Below are 22,512 nucleotides of genomic sequence, written 5' to 3'. Positions count from 1 at the left end.
CATTGTTCTGCGTAAGTATGATTTGTATAACGTGAATTATAAATTATCGTGCATGGCATATGTTAGCAGAACTACGTGCAGAAACCCAGAAGTACCCGAGTGCACTTTATCTTTCTTTACACACATGATATGGTGAACAAGAAAGATAAAATGATATCTCTAATGGATCTTGTAGGAAATAAGGGTGTGAGCCTTAAGAACACCGATGTGAATTATTTTAAGAGTAGCTTACTTTATTGCAAGTGATTAGAATATACAGTTTTCCGCTAATGGAATGTTCAGTATAATAGTGGCATTGAGCACATAAGAATTATACAGAAGAAACTAACAGAATAGTACCAGATTCCATCTAGTTACAGAGTGATTCGACCAATCATATGGCAGGTCGCGTTTAATCATGTCTGAAGGCAGCTTTAGAATGACAATCGATTTATCGAAGAAATATTTTGATATAAAAATCTTAATTGAGCCCATTTTACCAGCTTACTTCTATGCTACATTAACAAAATGCTATATTATTGAATAACTTTACATAAGTTAAAATACTTAATAAAAAGTTAAGGAAGTAGGGGTCATATATCAAAACATTACCAAAAACAAAATATTTTTATAGAATATTCCAATATTACGTTTAAGTATCTATATAATAAAATTTGTACACAATTCACTTCAAAATTATTTAATTTTTTGTTGAATATTTATTCTTATGTAAAATAACGTTTTACAATAGTTATTTGCAAATTTAGTGGAAAAGTTGTATTACCAATTAAATTACAGTTTTACATATATTAATAAAACTCTAATAAATATTTGTGCAAAAATCTCATTAGATCCACTTAATCGTTTAAGTTATTTATTTAAATTATTTAAAATTACAACAAAATAAAGTAATTTTTGTTGCAAAATTATTATTTTATCTGAAAATGTACATATTAAATCAATAATCATATCTCTCGAAAGTCTTAAAGCTTATTGTTGACGCTTTTCCGTAATACTGATCGGTTCTCCCGCTGTGCTTACTTCATAAGCTGCTGTCATCGCGAAAATTACGTTTTGATATTTATGCGTATTGAGAGTTAACGGTGCAATATTAAATTTCTAATTTGTAGGAAATGGTGTAGTACCAAAAGCTCTGTAACGCGCGCATGTTTTATTTGGTAAGTTAAATTTTTTATTGTTTTTTCTTCTTTACGTTAGTTTCAAAGCCAAAATTAGGACATTCGTGATACAAATTTTCCTTTTATTTTTTATTAAGAAAAATAAGAATAACGAGAAACTTTCAATTTTTTAATTTCGATAACATTTAGCTCGTATTGTATAACCTTAAATAAAAGATACACTCAAGCGTACGAACATTTGGGTGATAATAAACTGAAGTTTAAAAACAAAAGAAGTTATGTGTTTAAATGTTAAAATGTTAAATGTCATCTTGAAATACTCAAAAGTAAATATGCCTTAACTTATAAAAAATGGCAGCTATTTTGTATTGACATATTTAATAATTTTATGAATTTTGTAATTTTTAAGTAACAATATATTTATTTTTCATACAAAAATTAAATAGGACTAATAAGAGTACGGCACGTGTAAATAACATCGACTGACAATGAGGTTAAAAAATATCTGTTTTACTAATTTACAAAGATTCTATAAAAGATAGGAATTTTATTTTGGTAAGTTATTAAAATAAAAATTTTATTCCAACTTAATTTGTTCGATATCCTTATTGAACAAAGAGTTTTTAAAAAGTAAACTAGAGTTTTTAAAAAGTAAAATGGAAATAGACTTTATTTGACTCAGAAACCTTAATATACAAATAATCAATGCAAACACGACATCAAAGAATCTATAATAACTTGAACATATAGTATATGCTGATAAATAACGTATAATGGTGAACAAAATATTTTATTTTATTTTTTAACTTTTACCCATATTTATTTCAATTTGCGTATCAGAATGCATTTATTTATAATGCAACTGACAATGAGTCACTTTTATCGCAACATATTGTATACATATAACTGTAGAAGTTATCACGAATATTCCATAAAAATGAAAAAAATAAAAATGAGTTTACGTATCGTGCAAATTGTTTAAGTCGTGAGTTTTAAAAATTATTGCCCGATAAGAACAGGTACGTAGATTGCACATTCTATCCACGTGTATTATGTAACATTCGTGAATAGGACTTTATTGACATGATATCCACGTGAATTCTACGTGGACACTTCCACGTAAAATTTAATACATTTCATCCACGTAGAATTACTGATGAAATTTGATGGAGATTAAGATAGGTGACAGCAATGTGGATTTCGTGGGAATAAATTCACATCGACTTATTCTGTACAATTCACGTAGATCTATTGATTAAATTTAAAAGAGATAAAAATAGAAAATAACAATATAGAATTCGCGTAATTTTTTCATATGCGAGGTTATTTTGTTCAGATATAAATGCTTGTATTTTTAAACAGCACATGTAAATTATTTGAAACTTATATTTGATTTTGAAATCCAAGATTTCTTTCTTGAACACAGTACTATTGAGAAACATAAGTATTATCAATAGGACAAAATAGATCTATGAACCAAGAAACCTCGATCTATATTCCAATGAGCAGACAATATTTTTTTAATGTTTTTTAAATGTTTTCTTAATAAATTTTTTTCATATTTAATTTAATTAAACAAAATTATAATTTTATATATATATATATTTATATTAATATGGTTTAATTATACATGATTCATCTTTTCGATAATATATATTCATCTAATCTATCAGTTGTATATATATATTAGCATAAAATGTTCACAGATCATCACAAGGGATCCAGTTCGCAGAAGTCAAGAATCGTCCACCGCGGTCACATCTTAGATGGGTGGCCGCTTGAGAATTTCCAAGAGAATATTCCCAATTTCTTTTGCGAAAAATATTTTTTTTAATATTACAAAAATATTATTTTGCTCATTGAAATTATGTAGTATAATAATATAATACTTTTTGTTTCTTATTTATTATTTTACATCTTGACTTTAAATATAAATAGTTTAATTTATTGGCAGTTGTCTTAATTAATTAATTAATTTTTTTTTATTGTTTTTATGTTGCTCTTTGTTTACTAGATTTATGTTCTAAAAACGATGTCTCTTATCACGTTTCTTGAGACTAATTTAAATTAAGGCGCTTCCGATATAATTTAATCTGTACGTTTTTTCTTTAAGCTGAGGTTGCAAACATTCTTATTTGGTAAAATTTATTTTTTTATTTATTTCGATGTGTTAAGGTTGCTACAAGATATATAATTTAATTGTTTGTTATAGATTTGTACTGATGAAGACTGGTTATTAAATCAAAACATTTACTTTTATTTATTTTGGTTATTTGTTTTAATTTGGCGCACAACACCCAGCACGGCTTTCAAGCTTGATTATCTTGACGTTTTGATCTTTTGAATCGTTATTCACAAGAGCATTAACTTTCGCTATTTTTAATTTTTTAATAATATAATACTTATGCAAATATTTCGAAGAAATTTATAGAAGAATTCAAAACATTGCATCGATTAGATTTCGACGTGGATTCTAGTACCGTTTTTGAGTGGACCAACACTCGATTGATTACGTAGATTCCACTTGGATGATCCACGTGAAAAAATCGTGGATTCCACGTATCTGTTCTCATCGAGCGGACTGCCAATTTATAAGAGCTGCATTATTCATTCTTTCTTATTAGAAAAAATATTTTTTATATAAACCCGTATAAATTTTAAGTTTTAAATGAATTTGTGTGTTTACATTACGTGCTGATACACATACACACGCACAGATAAAAATTTATATTTATTTATCAAAGCCTATTTATTTTATTATCAACGCTCTTCGCCTCGAACAAAATCTTTATATAAAAACAATTTCGTGCGATGCAAAGTGCGTTGATAATGAAATAAACAAAATTGGCAAAATTACTTACTTCATTAAAGTAATTATCTACAGTTACAATTTTTAATTCTCGAAAGGAGTAAATAATAATCTAGCGCCAAGTCAGGCGAATACGCTGCATGCAAGAAAACTACCAAGTAAACTCACCTCAACGTCAGCAATTGTCTAATATGAATTTATTATTTTAAATAATTTAAACCATGATTCATTATAATTTTCCTGTCATAGTCCAAATCATGTTCCGATTTTCGAGAATAACAACTTGTTCAAACGTAGCATCTTCCTGATGAGAAAGACTTTCGTCTCACCCACTTTCGACCTCGGCTACGCCTTCTCATTGTATTTACTGAAGATGGCTCGAAGGATAAGCCAAAACATCTAATAAATTATGTAAATTTAAAACTCTCACAGATTACATTTTATTACGCACTATTTACCGCACTTGACTCGTATTTGCCGTCTTTGCGTTATCATTATTACCAATTTCACAAGTTTTATTCCGTTATATTTAAAATATTGAAGAATGAAGATTTTCGTACTTGCTACATGTCTGCTAGTTGTAAGTACACAGAAATTATACTGTTTTAAAACACAGAATATTAAATGCCAAATTAAAATTGTCTGTAAAAAGAATATTACATATGTCGAAGAAAGGAGCGAATTGTGGAACATTATTTCGTTTTTTGACATTAGCTTATAATTAGTAAGTGTTAACACAATTTTAATCAACGCCATCTAGTTTTACCAACCACCCTATAGGCAGAAGTTTATCGGATATATAGACCGAACGTTTTATAATTTACTGAAAAGGGAAAAAAATGCGTTTTTATGGAATGTAGGGAATCACGAAATACTAACAATTAATGTCATAAAAAGTATTTTAATTTATTAAAAAAAAAACACAAATTAATAAATTTTCATAAACTTTACACACAAATATGTATCATAGAACAAGACTTTACGTATATTACATAAAATATATTTTATTTAAAAAAATTTTTTTATCAATTTTTGCAAACTTAAATCTTTCAAATAAAACTTAATACTTTTTAAAATAATTTCTTTGTTTCTAATAAATATTATACAATGTCTACCATGAAATCGTAAAGTCGCAAGAGAGTTGACTAATATGACTAACCACGATATTCTACAACCACAGTCCATGACTTTATTTGTCAAATTCGTACACACACATTAAAATCGATAATATTTTTTAAAATTTACATTCAAGACCTTTAAGTTAGACTAAAGTTAAAAAATTATTATGTAACGTTCTTTTTAAAATTACATAGAGAATATACACCTGTAAAAAGTTGTGCTACCTGCAGAATTAAAATTTAGCTTTCATAAATATACAGCAAATATTAATGGTCAGTAACAATCCTACAATGTGTAAAGATTGCAAAGAAAAAATTGTAACTTAATTGCTCTTAAAATTCAACATGAAGTATATGAGATATCACGATATTATACCACCACAGATATATTCCACGACCGCCGTCCTTCCTCTATTTATGTGTTACGTCATATTATGTTAGGACTTTTTTATGCTAAATATTAAAATCCTTAATTATTTATTATAACTAAAAAAATATCTAGATGACACCAAAAATTCCTAAAAGATTTACATTGAGCTCAGTTAAAAGAGTTCCTTCTAATCTTCAGAAAGTATCACAAAAGAATTTATTTTGTGTTGCCAAGTACAAAACAGGAAATGTCAGTAAAAAGAGTTCATATAACAATTCATAAAAAGTTCAGTAATGTAAAAAAAATCATTTTATATTCCTTTGGAATTGGTCCCTAAACTTATTTCATTAAAAAAATATATTTATTTTATTATTGTAAAGAAACGTTTTCTTAACGTTAGATAAAATAAAAATGTTTTTTAAAGTAAAATAATATTCAGAAATCTATTTTCTCAAAAATATTTTTTTAGAAATTTCTAAGCTGCTATTCATTCAAACTTGAACAGCTACGTGCACAGAAACTGCTATCTAACAATAACTAATGATTTGTAAACACCTTATGTTAATACATGTATAAGACTGATAGGTCACTTCAATATATACTGTTGAAAACATAAAACATATAATTAAAGCAAATTTTTTCTATAAATGTGTATAAAAATATAAATAAAAGAATGTGCAAAAACGTTACCAAAATACAAAAATCTACTACGTAAGTTTTAAACATTAAGTATTAAATTTAAATAAATATTATGTATAACTTCAATAATAAGAACATATGCATTTGTAATTATATTAACAAAATTATAATATAGGGGAGACCGGGGCTATTCGTTAGACCTTTTTTCTTTTGTGTCTCCTGAGTCCTATATTCATAAAAAAAAACATGGGACGGTTTGAAAGGTTGAACCTTCCCCTTTACAATGCCGGTATAGATAGAACATGAAAGTGTACTTGCTTTGAAGTACATATAAAAATGTCGACCAATGCCAAAAATGACGAATAACTTCAAGCCCGGGGTAATTCGTAACTAGTCCGGAAATATTCAAAATTTGTGTTTCAAGTTGACAAACTGTAAAAGAGCTGTTGTTAAAACTTTCTTTTATTTAAAAAAGGATGTAGGTATACAAAAAACAAATGCAAACATACACGTTTGCTTGTCTTTTTATGCCATCGGTGTGACAGATTTCCTAACCTCACAAGTGTCAACCTTTAACGCTTTATAATTTTTTACCTGCTTAAGAGCAACGATTTTATATTCATATTCATGTTCTATGTACTAAAATACACAATATTATCAAGTTTGAACTAAATCAATGAAGAACTTTACCTCAATGCTTAACTCTACGTAGCGCAGACGTTCGTAACACAGCTAAAGGGTTAGAGTTACCCAACTTAGGTTAGGCGCTGCAATCAGTATTAACGAATCGCCCCGGTGCTCAGTATTACGAATAGCCCCAACATCAACTGTGCACATTATTGCGTATGATCGACAAAAATAGACATCACACAGCAAAAAGTAAACACAAAATGTTTCAAATACATTCAACTGGACACGATACATTCAAAGTTTTTAAAAAACCGTATTATCTTATTTAAATTTCAAAAAAATACTGACTATCAGAAATTACTTCGACTGTCGCAGAAGACATTTTTCACTACTATGACTTCAATATGACGCCGTTGCCAACAAAACTTTGTTAGCAACATCGTTACATTAGGACGTGTTTACAGTGTTTAAAATAAATTTTTAATATGTATCCATAGAAAGATATTTCCAATTATCGAATTACCCCGATCTAACGATTTGCCTCGGTCTCTTCTATATATGTTGCAGAGGATCCGTTAGCAAAAACCGATGTATAGCATTATGCCTTAGCCAAGTGTGGCGTAGTACGTATTTGTATAAAAACAATAATTATATAAAAATAAATATAATATAATACAAAAATTGCTTGATAAGCAAGACAATATATAATTTACTAAAATCTAATTTTAAATATAATTATAAGATCTAATTATTGCTAATAATATTTATAATAATAATATTTGATTATAAATTTTAATCAGCATAAAAATAAGAATTTATAATCAAATAAGAAAATTAAGTTTATTCCTTTTTGTAGATAATTAATTTTTATTTTACATTAAGTAAGTGAAATAGTTAATACAATTATATTTCAATTAAAATTAGGAAATAATGGATACATTTTGTATCCATTCTTATCGAGATGTAACATCCCATCTCACAATGCTGTGGCACGAATTTTGGTGCTTAGAGCAACCAATTCATGTTGTTTTTACGAACCTCTTATCTTTGTACACACTCTGTGAGGTCGTTTATTTATGTTATTATATTAAGACGTTGAAAGAAGATGTACATCGCGGTTTCGCACAATTTCTATTTGTTCGACTTGTAAATCTGTACTGAGGAAGACCGTCATTAAAGATCGAAAGGTTGCTTGACATTGGATTTATGCAGTAATTTATTTATTTGCGTCTGACATCCTGCGTGGCTCTTGAGCTCATTATTTTCTAATTTTTATTTATTTATAAGAGCCTTAACCTTTGTTTATTTTGTTTGTTAATTATATTTCAATTAAATAGAAAATAGGAAAATATTGACTTCCATAAGATTATATAAAATTCTAAATATTTAATAATCTGTAACAATACACAAGTAATGTGTATTACAGTTGCAGCTTATAAATGTTTAAATTTTACTATTTAACAGTCAAATAACATTAAATAATAAAATCATATTTGTGTAGTTTGACGACTTAGCTCCAGCTGCTATAAAGGAAAATGGTTGGAAATATTGCGCTGCTACTATCGCTTATCATGCTAATATGGAATATTGCAAAAAAACTGTTTCTAGATGTGTAGAGAAAGGTAACTAATAAAATTTTTTTTTTTTTTTTTTTTTAATAAAATTCACCTTTAAAGTATATTGAAATTATATGTTGAGAAATTTTAAATTAGTCACATAATAGAGGAGAAGAGGGTATTATGGCTACTGTCGACAATACGGCTACTCCTATTTTATTTTCGTTGTTAGATGACGTATTCTAACAATTGCTTATGTTATTTGTTCAGTAGCCAGCCGTTTTTTAATGACGATAATATGCTGATACCTAATGACTGACAATTGTTATAAGGCACTTTTACTTTTGAGCACTTCTGAACTTCTTCAAGGTACACTTTTAACCTTTAATTACATACACTTTCTCATTATTTATAAACTTGAGTATATTATCACACAAAAGTACACACACTTAAGTATTTTTTTGTTATTTAACTTTTTATTTGTCCGTATACATTTCGAGTTATACAAAATTAAAACAATAACATGGAATTTTGTTAATATGGTTTATTAAGCGAAATTTTTATATCAAAATATTGCTTTGATAAATCAATTGTCATTCTAAAGAACGGTGTTTAAAAACGTTAGAAACATCATTTTATGCTTGTTGTTTAATGTTAAACAAAAATAAAATGATATTTTTAATGAAATTTCTAATGGTATTTCTAAAGCTTCTGAACCCAAGAAAATTCTAAGCAATGGAAAATTAAAAATATATGATTTTGTAACAAAGTACTGTGTTTTTTTTAAACTAAACTAATTTTTTCAAATTATTTTTAAGAGATTATAAAAGTACTAATATACATTATAAACTTTCTTCTCGTATTTATTAGTCAAACTTGTATTTACATTTCAACATGTTACATAATTTTTACGTCTTGCATTTTCATTAATTATGTGCAATTCTTGCTCAAATTAATTATTGTACTAAATAAGTAACATTCACTGACAATGTGTAAGATTAAAAAATATTTTTTTTATTTATTTACAAATATTCTATAAAAAATAAACATTTTATTTCGGTGAGTTATTAAAATAAAGATTTCATTCTAATTTAATTTGTTCAATATCCTTATAAATAAAGTTTTTAAAAACTAAAATAAAAAAAAGTAGACTTTATTCGACTCAGAAACCTTGATATACGAATAAATAATGCAAGCACGACATCAAAGAATCTATAATAATTTGAATATGTAGTATACGCTGATAACTGACATACCAAAGTAAAAAAATATGTGATTTTATATTTTATCTTTGAACAATATTTATTTTAAATTGCGTATTAGAATGCACTTATTTATAATGCAGTTGACAATGAGTCACTTTTATCGCAACACATTGTATACATATAACCATAAAAATTATCACGAATATTCCATAAAAATTATACATGTAAAACAAATAAAGATAAGTTTAAGTATCCTACAAATTGTTTCAGTCGTAGATTTTAATAATTAGACTGCCAATTCGTAAGGGTTCCTTATTTATTCTTTCTTATTAGATATAAATCCGTGAAAAGTTTAAATTTTAATTAAATTTATGTTTACGTACGTGCACTATATGTGTACAAATAAAAATTGATATTCATGTATCAAAGCCAGCTTATTTCATTATCATCGCACTTTGCATCAAACGATCAAAATTGTTTTTATTTTAATTACGTTTAAAAACGACTTCGCTAGATGCAAAGTACGTTGATAAAACATTAAACAAGAATGAGCTAAAGGATGCTCCATCGAACAGAATAAATAATCTTAAAGCAGCAAATCGAGCAAATACACGACGCCGCATGCAGAAAAACTTTTAAGTTCAAGTTAAAAATGTTTTGCTGAGCTCTAGAAACAACATGCAGCCTGACGTTGTTACACACTCAATCTTTCAACTTCCTTGCCCAATAAATGATCTTCTCCGTTCAATTTAAATAACTAAATTATTCAGCGAACTATCAACTAGTCTTTTCAAGTTCTATTTGCGTTTGTGACGAATTTTCATACATTTTTTGCACATTATCGGCCTCCACTTTTCGCGGTGTTACAAAACACGACAGGTTATTGACATCAACATCATCGACTTTAATTAAACCATTATAGATTTCATATTAAATTGGTAAACGACATAATTGTATGCCACTAATAACGACATAATTGTATGCCACTCTAAAAAAACGGCATCAAAATAAAAACACTAATGAAGAAATAAAGTATGTTGTTACTTTTAAGTAGCGCTAACGGTAAGGCCTTACTGTTATAAAATAGAATCTTATCGCTAATTATAACGTAGACAACGTATTATTTTATAATTGTATATACAACATTTGCATTTAATATTATCGTGCACTTGAATGCTTGCAATTTGGTCGTGTGTGTGATATCATTATGCGCAATAAATTTATACGGTAACGACGTTGCTGATAATTTTTTTACAAATAAACCAAAAATCTTTATTTTTTGGTAAATATCATTTTTAGATAAATACCACATTACAACCTCTCCAGAATATAAATACATTGTCGAAGTATTCTCAATATGTTAAATGAATAAAGCCTCGCGTACAACTTCTTTATATACTTACAACTAAAATATTGAAGAATGAAGACTTTTGTGCTTGTTACATGTCTGATAATTGTAAGTACACAGAAGTTATACTGTGTTAAAACATAGAAGATTAAATGTCAAATTAAAATTGTCTGTAAAAAGAATATTACATATGTCGAAGAAAGAAGAAAATTGTGAGGCATTATTTCGTTTTTTGACACTAGCTTAGTAAGTATTAACACAATTTTAACCAACGGCACAGAGTTTTACCAACCATCCTATAGGTAGAAGTTCATCGGATATATAGCCCGACCGTTTCATAATTTACTGAAAAAGGGAGGAAAATACGTTTTTATGTAGAGGTTCGCGGAATACTAACAACTAATATCTTGAAAAGTACTTTTGTTTATTTAAAAAAAAGCACAATTTAATGATCTTTCATAGACTTTATAAACAAATATATACCATAGAACAAAATTTTACGTACATTACATAAAAAATATTTTATTAAAAAAAATTTTTTTTATGATTTTTTACTTAAATCTTTCAAATAAAACTTAATATTTTTTAAAATAATTTTTTTGTTTCTAATAAACATTATACAATGTCTACCATAAAATCATAAAATCGCAAAAGAGTTGCATATGACGAACGACGATATTCTACAACCACAGCCCATGACTTTATTTGCCAAATTCACATACATTAAAATCAATAATATTTTTTTTTAAATTCACATTTAAGACCTTTAAATTAGACTAAAGTTAAAAAATTATTATGTAACGTTTTTTTAAATTACGTAGAGAGTATACACCTGTAAAAAGTTCTACTACCTGCAAAATTAAAATTTAACTTTCATAAATATACGGCGAATACAAATGGTCAGTAACCATTCTACAATGTGTAAAGGCTGTAAAAAAAAAATTTTAACGGTTACTCTTAGAATTTAACATGAAATATACGAAATATCACGATATTACACCACCGCAGATATATTTCACAACCGCCGCGCCGTCCTTTCTCGATTTATGTGTTAATGTCATACTATGTTAGGACTTTTTTGTATTAAATATGAAAATCCTTAAGTATTTATTATATAATACCTAGATGACGCTAAAAATTCCTGAAAGATTTGCATTGAGCTCAGCTAACAGAGTTCCTTCTAATCTTCACAAAATGTCACGAAAGAATTTATTTTGTGTTGCCGAATACAACGCGGAAAATCAGTAAGAAAGAATTCATATAACAATTCATAAAAAGTTTAGTAAAGTAAAAAAATCATTTTATATTCCTTTGGAATTGGTTCTTAAACTCATTTTATTAAAAAAATATTTATTTTATTATTGTAAAGAAACGTTTTCTTAACGTTAATAATAATAATGAAGCTGAGGGCACGATCCTCACGGCTAAAGATCCGCCTGTGGCATCAGACTACAATCCATTGTGCCTCTTTCTTAACGTTAGATAAAATAAAAATGTTTTTTAAAGTAAAACAAAATATTTGAAAATCTCTTTCTTGGAAATATTTTTTTAGAAATTTCTAAGCTGTTATTCATCCAAACCTGAACCGCTACCAACGTTGCTTGACTTCTATGTGCACAGGAACTGCTACCTAACAATGAATAATGATCCGTGAACACCTTATGTTAATACGTAATGTATAAGACTGATAAGTCTTCAATATATGCTGTTGAAAACATTAAATTAAAGCATATTTTTTTTAATTTGTATAAAAATGTAATTCTTTATTGGTTTTACGAAATAGCAGAGTCAATCACATGGGACTATAAGTATGCAAGTATCGATTGTCAATCTTTTACTTTTTGAGTCACAAATTCCTCCAAAAGCAAACAGAAAAATTATATTTTTACAAATAAATGCCTATGGGTTTCGGCCACCTACCCTATCGAATATATTTAAACACTATTAAAAATACTCTAAGAATTCCCCGAAGCTACTTTGAGGAATCTCTAAATCTCTAAAATATGGACTTGGTAGATAATGAGACAGAGATTATAAAACAGTTTGCTTGCGCAAAGAAGATGGTGTCATGTGGCATCCGGAATTAAGAATTAATTCTTAAACGGTTCAACTTTTTGGATCATTTTGCACTAAGAAAAATGAGTTGATTTTGAATACTAGATGATTTGTTTGAAAAAGTTGGAGGTAATTCTTTTCAATGAAGTGTTTGTGAATTTTTCCTGAATTACTATCCCATCTGGGTATTAAGTATTTTTCACAATTCAAAAAAAAAATGATTATATGTAAAATGATTATATAAGATAATAATTAATCTTTCCATTTGGATGTCTTGCGCAGTTGGATCTTGGATAATTTACGCAGTTCATCATAAAAAACTACAAATTCTACGTAAAGATATAAAAGAATGTGCAAAAACGTTACCAAAATGCAAAAATCAACCACGTAAGTTTTAAATTTTAAGTATTAAATTTAAATAAATATTATGTATAACTTCAATAATATTGGTTTGGCAACTAAGTGATTGCAGATTTTGTCAACCTAGATGGTCTTAGCATATTCTTTTGTTTTGTCAACGTTCAAGCACCTAATCTATATTGTTTTCTTGTTGTTTGGACTTCCGCCTTTAATTTAGTAAAAAAACTTTTATCAATTAGTTATTTAGTTTTGTTTTTATCCCAATTTAAAAGTCAGCGAAAAATCACCAGAACGAAATTTGACAAACTAATTTTGACGCTGTCTTTCTCTCAAGGTTTCATTCCCATATACGGCACATAACTTCTTGTGTGCTTGCAATGCGTTCTTATCTTTTCAGAAATAATACAATAAAAGTCTGAAATGCGCGTCTTGTTCTTTCATTTTTAAATTGGGATAAAAACGAAACTAAATAACTAATTAAATTTTTTTACTAAATTAAAGGCAAAAGTCCAAACAAGAAAACAATATAAGTTAGGTGCTTTGAACACGTTGACGAAACAAAAGAATGTGCAAAAATCATCTATTAACAAAATCCGTAATCACAAAGTTGCCAACCCAATAAGATCGTATGCATTTGTAATTACATTAACAAAATTATAATATATGTTGCAGGGCCGTTAGCAAGAGCCGATGTATGACATTGTGCCTTAGCCAAGTGCGGCGTAGTATTTGTATAAAAACAACAGTTATAAAAATAGATATAATATAAAAATTGCTTGATATGCAAGATAATATATAATTTACTAAAATCTAACTTTAAATATAATTATAAAATCTAATTATTGCTAATAATAACAATATTTGATTATAAATTTTAATCAGCATACTAAAAATGAAAATTTATAATCAAATAAGAAAATTAAATCTATTTCTTTTTCTAAATAATTACTTTTTATTTTATATTAAGTAAATGAAATAGTTAACACAATTATATATTTTAATTAAATAGAAAATTAGAAAATATTGACTTCCATAAGATTATATAAAATTTTTAATTTTCTATAGAGTCTATAACAATACACAAGTATCAATGTGTGTTACAATTGTAGCTCATAAATGTTTAAATTTTACTATTTAACAGTCAAATAACATTAAATAATAAGGTCATATTTGTGCAGTTTAAGAACCCAGCTCCAGCTGCTATAACGAACAACAGTTGTAAATATTGCCGCTTATAAATACTATCGCTGATCCTGCTGATGTGGAATATTGCAAGAAAACTGTTTCTAGATGTGTAGCTAAAGGTAATTGATATACATATACATTTTTTAAAATAAAATTTATCTTTAAATAAAGTATATTAAGATTATATACCAAGAAATTTTAAATTAGTCATATAATTTTTTTTAATTGTAGTGACTCAAGGCCCGGGACCCGAGAGACAGAAAGAAATAGATTTAGTAGCATGTGTTATAAGAGCTGGTGTGGTGGAGACATCAGTGCTAGCCAAGGAAGACCTGGCCACATGAAGATTTATTTGAAGTACTTTTCTTGTAATTCTTTTGTTTTTGTAATTATTAACGTTAAATTACAATTCATGTGTTGGGTTAACGATAAAATATTGTGCATAGATTTACATCACATTTTTCAGAACATTTTCATAAAATCCTACTTTTCACATATTAATCACTAGCAGATAACATTATAATTATAACTCATTATTGTTAGAGAAAGTATTATCGGAATCTATTTTATCAAATAACTTTGATAATAATACGTATTTTCTATTAAAATTTATCGATTATTTTTATCAAAATATTATTTAATAAATCCTAGATTCTAAGTTATGAAATATTTATTACATGGGACATGATTTATAAAAATAATATTGCATAATAAGTTGTGTATCAATCAAGTATGTTCTTATAATTGAAATTTTACGTCTTTAAATTTTAATATTTAAGAAGAAAACCAAGAAAAATTTATAATTAATCTATAAAATAATTAATCTATAGAATAAGTAAATTAATGATTATAAGAAGACTAATATACATTATAAACTTTCTTTTTGTATTTATTAGTCAAACTCGTATTTACATTTCAACATGTTACATAACTCTTACGTCTTGCATTTTGATTAACTATGTGCAATTCCTGCTCAAATTAATTATTGTACTAAATAAGTAACATTGACTGACAATGTGTGAGATTAAAAAATACTTTTTTTACTTATTTACAAATATTCTATTATGAATAAACATTTTATACATTTATAATGGTGTAATATTTGTACTCTTTACGCACTTAGATGTATAATTTAATATTGTCTAAGCATTTAAAAAGTACAAAAATTGCCCATATTAAAATTAATTTAATGCATAAAAAAATTCAAAGACGTAAAAAATAACTACATATTTTACACACTTGAATTTTCAATGATGTAACATTTAGTCAAACCATTATAAATTTTGTGTTGAACTGATCAAATAACGACATAAATCGTTATGTGCCACTCTAAAAAAGAAGCATCAAAATTTCATAAAACAGTAAAGAAAAAATAACTTGTCGTCATTTTTTAAGTAACAATAATGGTAACGTGTAACTCTTAAAAAAGGAATTTCATTTTTGATTATAATATATAATATATTATTTTTTTATTGTGCATACACGTTTTTGTATTTATTATAAGAGAAGAGCCGATTCATGCCGCCCCTAGACATCTCTATTAAATCTTTGTCGCCCTTTTACAAGCCTCAAGTGTATCTTAAACTAATCAAATTCTGTAGATTCTGCTTTCTTCTTACATTATTTTATGTAAAAGATTGCAAGGATTAATTATAATTATAAATGTTAAAATTTTAAAACATGTAAACCGCGTATAAATAAAACTATATAATTTAAATTTTTAGTTTGTTTTAGTTTTATTAAAATATTTTAATACTGTAGTAACATGTTGCCAATGTCAGGTTTGACCCAAAGTTAATATAAATTTTATTTTATTTACAAAATTTCACTTGATTGCTTCAACCACTACACTACAATAAATTAAAAAAAAATTGTTTTTTTACCGCCCTTTTAAATGCCGCCTTTCTAAATTTGCCGCCCTTAGACAATAGTCTAAATTAGGCTTGGGAGCTAGTCTGACCCTGAAGAAGATATTATGGCCACCCCCATTACCTCAGTTATTACGTGACGAATTCTAACTGTTTATGGAACTATTCAATTTGTAGCTCAGCGTATTTTAGTGGCGCTAATATGCCAATACAAAATAGCTAACAATTGTTATAAAGCATTATTACATTTGAATACTTTTAAACTTTTCCATAGTATATTTTAGCATTTAATTACACATTCCTCGTTGTTTTCAAACTTGAGCATATTATCACACAAATGTATGTACACTCGAGTAGTATTTTGTTATTTAACTTTTTGTTTGGCTGTACACACTTCGAGTTGTGCAAAGTTAAATAATGACATAGGATTTTGTTAATATAGTTTTTTCAACGAAATTTTCATATCAAAATATTCCTTCGATAAATCGATTGTTATTCTAAAAAGCAGTATTCAAAAACATTTAATCTATGTTTTAAAACAGTACAATTCCTATATATAATTACAACTAGCAGTCATGTAGCAAGTACAAAGGTTTTAATTTTTCAAATATTTTAATTAAGTATGAATTTAAGTAAGTATGAAAAATTGCACAAGAGACTTTTTTTATTTAATATCTCGAGAATACTTCGACAAGGTATTTATATTTTGGAAAGATCATGATGTAATAAATAAAAAAGATGTTATTTTATGATTGTTGTTTAATGTTAAACAGAGATAAAATGATATTTCTAATGATATCTCTTATGTCTTTAAATGCAAGAAAATTTTAAACCGGGAAAATTCTGAACGATGGAAAATTAAAAATATATACTATTTTAACAAAATACTACGTTTTTTTAAACCAATTTTTAAAAAATAATTTTTATACTAGTTATATTACTACCACTTTCTTTCTTTTACTGATTATGCAATGCGTCACATTTTCATAAATCGCGTCTTAAGTAATAAATATTTTATTACTTTGAGTTTAGAATATGTTAAACAACATTTCGACGAATAGAGTCGTTCTAATTTCAATATAAAATATTGATTATAAACAAACTTATTCGATAAAATAGAAATAGATGACATATTACTCTCTTCTTCTCCGTTGTCGTGCACGAATGCAATATAGTGGTATGTAAGATATTCATAAGTGTAATAAATATATGCGCAAATTGTTGACAATTTCTTTATAGACAACCAACAATCATTCTTTTTTATCTATCACATTATGACCTTTCTAAATATATAAATACGTTGTTGAGGTATTCTCTGTTAAATAAAAAGAGTTTCTCGTGCAACTTCTCATACTTACAATTAAAATATTTGAAAAATGAAAACTTTCGTGCTTGCTACATGTCTGCTAGTTGTAAGTACACAAGAATTGTACCGTTTTAAAACATAGAATATTAAATGTCAAATTAAAATTGTCAGAAAAAGGAACATAATATGTGTACATAGAAAAGAAAAGGGTAATATGGCACTAATTTCTATTTCATCGAATAAATAATGTTAATAATCAATATTTTATATTAAGACTTAAATGATTATATTTGTTAAAGTGTTGTTTAACAGGTTTTAGATTAAAAATAGTAAAGTATTTATTAGAACAATATTTATAAAAATGTAACGCACTGCTTAATCTGTGGAAGAAAAAAAATGGTAATAATATGGTTAGCCCATAAGGAATTTTACCAAATTGGTATAGTTTAAAAACACACATTTTGTTACATAATATATATTTACACATTATATATTTTTAATTGCCCATCGTTTAGAATATTCCTGATTTAAAATTTTCCTGTATTCAGAAATTTTAGAGATATTATTAAAAATATCATTTTACTCCTGATTAATATTATACAACAAACGTAAAATAATATCTCTAATGCTTTTGAACACAACCCTCTAGAATGATAATCAACTTGAAGAAGTATTTTGAAATAATAATTTTGCTTAAAAAGCCATGTTAACAAAATGTTATTGTTTAACTCTGCATAACTCGAAATACATATAGTAGAACAAAAAATTAAGTAAAACTAAGATAAAAATTAAGAAAAAAAAACACTCAAGTGTACATATATACGTGTAATAATTTGCTCAAGTTTAAAAACAATGAGAAAGTATGTGTAATTAAAAATTGAAGTATATTTTGAAAAAGTTTAAAAATATTCAAAAACAAAATGCCTTATAACAATTGTCTGCTATTGTATTTTGGCTTATTAATACTATTGAAAACGGCGGGCTACTAAACAAATAATTCCATAAGAATTTGTTAAAATTTGTCACAAAGTTACAAAGATAATAGGGATGATCGTAATGTCCACAGAGTAGCCATAATACTCTCTTCTATCTACATCTTAATACTCGTAAATATAAGCATTACCTTGTACAAAGGTTTATACTTTTTTATATTCAATATAAAAATTATTTTTTATTTATTATAGCTAAAAAAATATATAATGTTTTTATGTGAAATATTTAAGAATAATAATAATTAATTTTTTTTATGTTAGTTTGTGCAGATAATTTACGCAGTTGATGATAAACAAATAAATATAATGCGTAACAATTTAAAAGAATGTATAAAAACAGTACCGAAAGGCGTAAATGATCCAAGTAAGTATTAAGTATTAAGATTAAATATTAAATCTCTCTCTCTCTCTCTCTCTCTCTCTCTCTCTCCTCTCCTCCCTCCCTCTTTCTAGATCTTAGCTCTTGAAACATTTTACTAAATTAATACAAATTTTTAAAACACACTTACTATTTCAATAAAAACTTTTTTACGAAAAATATTCTTTTACAATTACTTACAAAAAATTCTTTTACAAAAAATGTGTAAAATTTTCTTTGAACAATCATTTGTTATATCATTAACCACTTTTTAAGTTATGGTTCCTATTAGCTCTTCCTTGTTTTCGAATTTTTGAAGTAACAGTTGTTTTTAATGTATCCCTCAGAAAAAATGAATTTAAATTATGTCTTATAAAAAAAATTTGGTTCTGGTTAATTTTTTTGGTTTTATTTAACTAAGTCATAATTTTGTAGAACTTTATGCGTTACTCCATAGATTGTTTTGTTAACAACTGACGGTTTGTTATTTTGTAGGGATGTAATTTAAAATAAATCCCCTTTTTATATCGTTTCTTACAATATACTACAATGAGAAGTTTCAACATAAAATTTTTTAGTTGGGGTCTCCTTAGCACTCCCCTTGAAGAGGGACAATCTTTCCTCTTGAAAGAATAGCTTCAATATAATCGAATATTTATTTCGCAGCTTTTCTTAACTTGGAACCGTTTCCGAAATATGTAGAGTGAGAACAAACTTTTTAGACAACCTTTATGTAAATAATATTAATTCATTACTTCTTTATCACCTTAACCGTTTAAATAAAGTTTTAAAGAAGTAAAAATATAATATAAAATAACTTAAAATATTTGGTAGCATAAAAAGCAAAAAATAAAAACTCTAAGATTTAAGCTCAGATATATTTATTAATATATTATTAATACATATATTTTATCATATATATATATTATTTATATATATATATATATATATATACACACACATATGTATATATATCTTAGCTAATAAATCTATTAATAAAAAATTTATAAAATAAAGTAACATTGATGAATTAGAAAAAGATTCTGAAAATATTCAAATAACATTTTAATCAAATGTTAAGTTCAAAGAATATAAATACATCTCTAATAAAAAAAGGCCTACAAAATAAGAATAATGAAAAAATCCATTTGAAATAAACATTAGTTTAAATAGAAGAAATATATTAATATTTTAATAAATATCATTTACAATTTCAATTGTGGGAGCATATGCATTTGAAAATATATTAATGATTTTTACAGAGAATCCTATAAAAAATGCCAATGTATGGTATTGTGCATTAACTAAGCATGGCATAGTAAGTATTTATATAAAAATAAAAATTATAAAAAAATAAATATTATATTAAACTACTCGTATTTTAAAATAAAATATAATATACTACAATCTAATTTTAAATTTAATTTTAAAGTCAAATTACTGCTGATAATAATAATCTTTGACTATAAACTTTAATTAGCGTAACAGAAATCAATTTAATTTATTATGACATAAGAAAATTAAATCTATTTCTCATTCTAACTTATTAATTCTTATGCTATATTAAATAAGTAAAATATTTAATGTAATTGGTATAATTATATGTTTTAATTGAATAGAAAATTAGAAAATATACTCTCATAAGATTACATAGAATTTGTAATAATATGTAATCTGTAACAATACACAAGTAATGTGTGTTTTAGTTGTATGTACTAAATTTTCTTAATTTTACTGTTGAATAATAAAATAACATTAAATGTTGACATCATTTTTGTGTAGTTTACCCCTCAAGGTGTGAATGTGAAGAAAGGTTTGAAAACATGCGAAGATATTGTCGTTAATCCTGCTGATGTGAAACGTTGCAAGGAAATTATGCTTGATTGCAAAAAGAAAGGTAATACATATATATACATATATATATATATATATATATATGTATTTATGTATATGTGTGTGCGTGTGTATGTGTGTATGTGTTTTAATAAAATTTATTTTTAAGTAAAATATATTGAGATTATATATTGAGAAATTTTTAATTAGTCTTGTAATTCTTTTTTAATTGTAGCGTATGCCCGCCCGGGATCAATCATTGAGAAAAACAGAAGTATAACATCATGTGGTATAAACGAGGGTGCGGTTGAACTGACAGTGTTTAGCAAAGAAAAATGGAATAAGTAAAAGAAATTTGTTGGAAGTACAAATGCAGCTAATTCAATAGCTATATTTTACACTAATCATATATAAACAAAATAATTATCTATACTTCCTTATAATTCTATGTTACTTTTGCAATTATTAATTATAATTAATATGTTGCATTAACAATAAAATATTGTGCCTGGTAATAATCGTATTTTTCAGATTATTTTCATAAAACCTTACTTTTGATACATTAATCGCTAGTAAATAATTGCTTTTATAACTTGTTATTGATAGAGAATGTATTATGAAAACCCATTTCATTCAATAACTTTGGTAATAGTTAATATTTTATAATAAAACTTAACAATTACGTTTATCAAAATATCATTTAATAAATTATAGACTCATAGTTACAAAAATTTATTACTTAAGACGTGATTTACAAAAATGTGTCATTACAAAATGGATAAAAGAAGAACGAAAGCGGCAATAAAATTGACCACAAAAATAAATTTAAAAAATCGGGTTTGTTTAAAAACCACAGAGTATTTTGTTAGATAATTATATATATATATATATATATATATATATATATTTTTTTTTTTTTAATAAATCGTTAAAAAGAGTTACATTGTGCATAGTTTTAAGATAGGTAAAGATAAACACTGACTTACATCAATTAGAAGATAGAAACGGAAAAACAATTGAAAAAATAGTTTTTACAAAACAAACTTTTAGCCATTTAACCATAGAAAATAATAAAGTATTGCAAAATGCATTTACAGATAATCATTCTACTGTTAACACGACAAATCTATCCTAAGCACAACAAAAATTCATCATAACATCAAAATAACGTTAAAATAACTGCAACATATTTATTTAAGGTCACTTTTCGTCAATCCTAATTCACTTTAACGTCGTTTTGATATTCTATGATTCGATGTTCGGAGTAAGTATGATTTGTATAACGTAAATTATAAATTATTGTAAAGAAAAATATGTCAACAAAACTACGTGCAGAAACTCAGGAGCACCCGAGTGCACTTTATCTTTCTGTATACACATGATTCGGTGAACAACAAGATAAAATGATATCTCTAATGTGTCTGAAAACACCTTTAGAGTGACAATCGATTTATCGAAGGAATATTTCGATATGGAAATCTTAATTCAGCCCATTTTACCAGCTTACTTTTATGTCAAATTAACAAAATGCTATATTACTGATAACTTTACATAACTCAAAATAACGAATAAAAAATTTAAAAAGTATAAGTCATATCTCAATGCATTACCAAAAACAAAAAATTTTTATAGAATATTCCAATGTTACGTTTGAGTTTCTGTAAAATTTGAGCACAATTCACTTCAAAATTATTTAATTTTTTGTTTAATATTGATTCTTATGTAAAATGACGTTTTGCTGTAGTTATTAGCAAATTTCGGC

The 22,512-nt window shown here is 26.1% G+C and overlaps 3 protein-coding genes across 9 annotated transcripts in view; 2 read left to right on the top strand and 1 right to left on the bottom strand.

The window, feature by feature from the left end:
• LOC105197287 (octopamine receptor beta-3R) overlaps positions 1 to 22,512 on the bottom strand; it is a 191,948-nt gene that overhangs the window by 78,741 nt on the left and 90,695 nt on the right. The gene's annotated exons all lie outside the window — the stretch shown is intronic.
• On the top strand, positions 10,768 to 14,832 carry LOC105197306 (venom allergen 2-like). Of its 2 annotated transcripts, XM_039454527.1 has the most exons (5): positions 10,768 to 10,901; positions 13,131 to 13,235; positions 13,881 to 13,900; positions 14,387 to 14,512; positions 14,625 to 14,832. In XM_039454527.1, the coding sequence occupies exons 1-4, from the start codon at positions 10,889 to 10,891 to the stop codon at positions 14,444 to 14,446; spliced, it is 198 nt and encodes a 65-aa protein (XP_039310461.1). In that variant the 5' UTR covers positions 10,768 to 10,888; the 3' UTR covers positions 14,447 to 14,512; positions 14,625 to 14,832. The 2 variants fall into 2 exon arrangements, with proteins under 2 accessions (XP_039310461.1, XP_039310462.1); XM_039454528.1 differs by lacking the exons at positions 13,131 to 13,235; positions 13,881 to 13,900; positions 14,387 to 14,512; positions 14,625 to 14,832 and adding exons at positions 11,919 to 12,037; positions 12,346 to 12,710 and having other exon boundaries at positions 10,792 to 10,901.
• LOC105206564 (venom allergen 4) lies at positions 17,540 to 21,268 on the top strand. The gene is made up of 5 exons (XM_039454525.1): positions 17,540 to 17,673; positions 18,821 to 18,923; positions 20,180 to 20,235; positions 20,700 to 20,814; positions 20,986 to 21,268. The coding sequence occupies exons 1-5, from the start codon at positions 17,638 to 17,640 to the stop codon at positions 21,096 to 21,098; spliced, it is 423 nt and encodes a 140-aa protein (XP_039310459.1). The 5' UTR covers positions 17,540 to 17,637; the 3' UTR covers positions 21,099 to 21,268.

This window comes from Solenopsis invicta, chromosome 10, assembly GCF_016802725.1.
Source record: "Solenopsis invicta isolate M01_SB chromosome 10, UNIL_Sinv_3.0, whole genome shotgun sequence".
Classification (NCBI taxonomy): Eukaryota; Metazoa; Arthropoda; class Insecta; order Hymenoptera; family Formicidae; genus Solenopsis; species Solenopsis invicta.
This window is presented reverse-complemented; position numbering and strand designations above follow the sequence as displayed.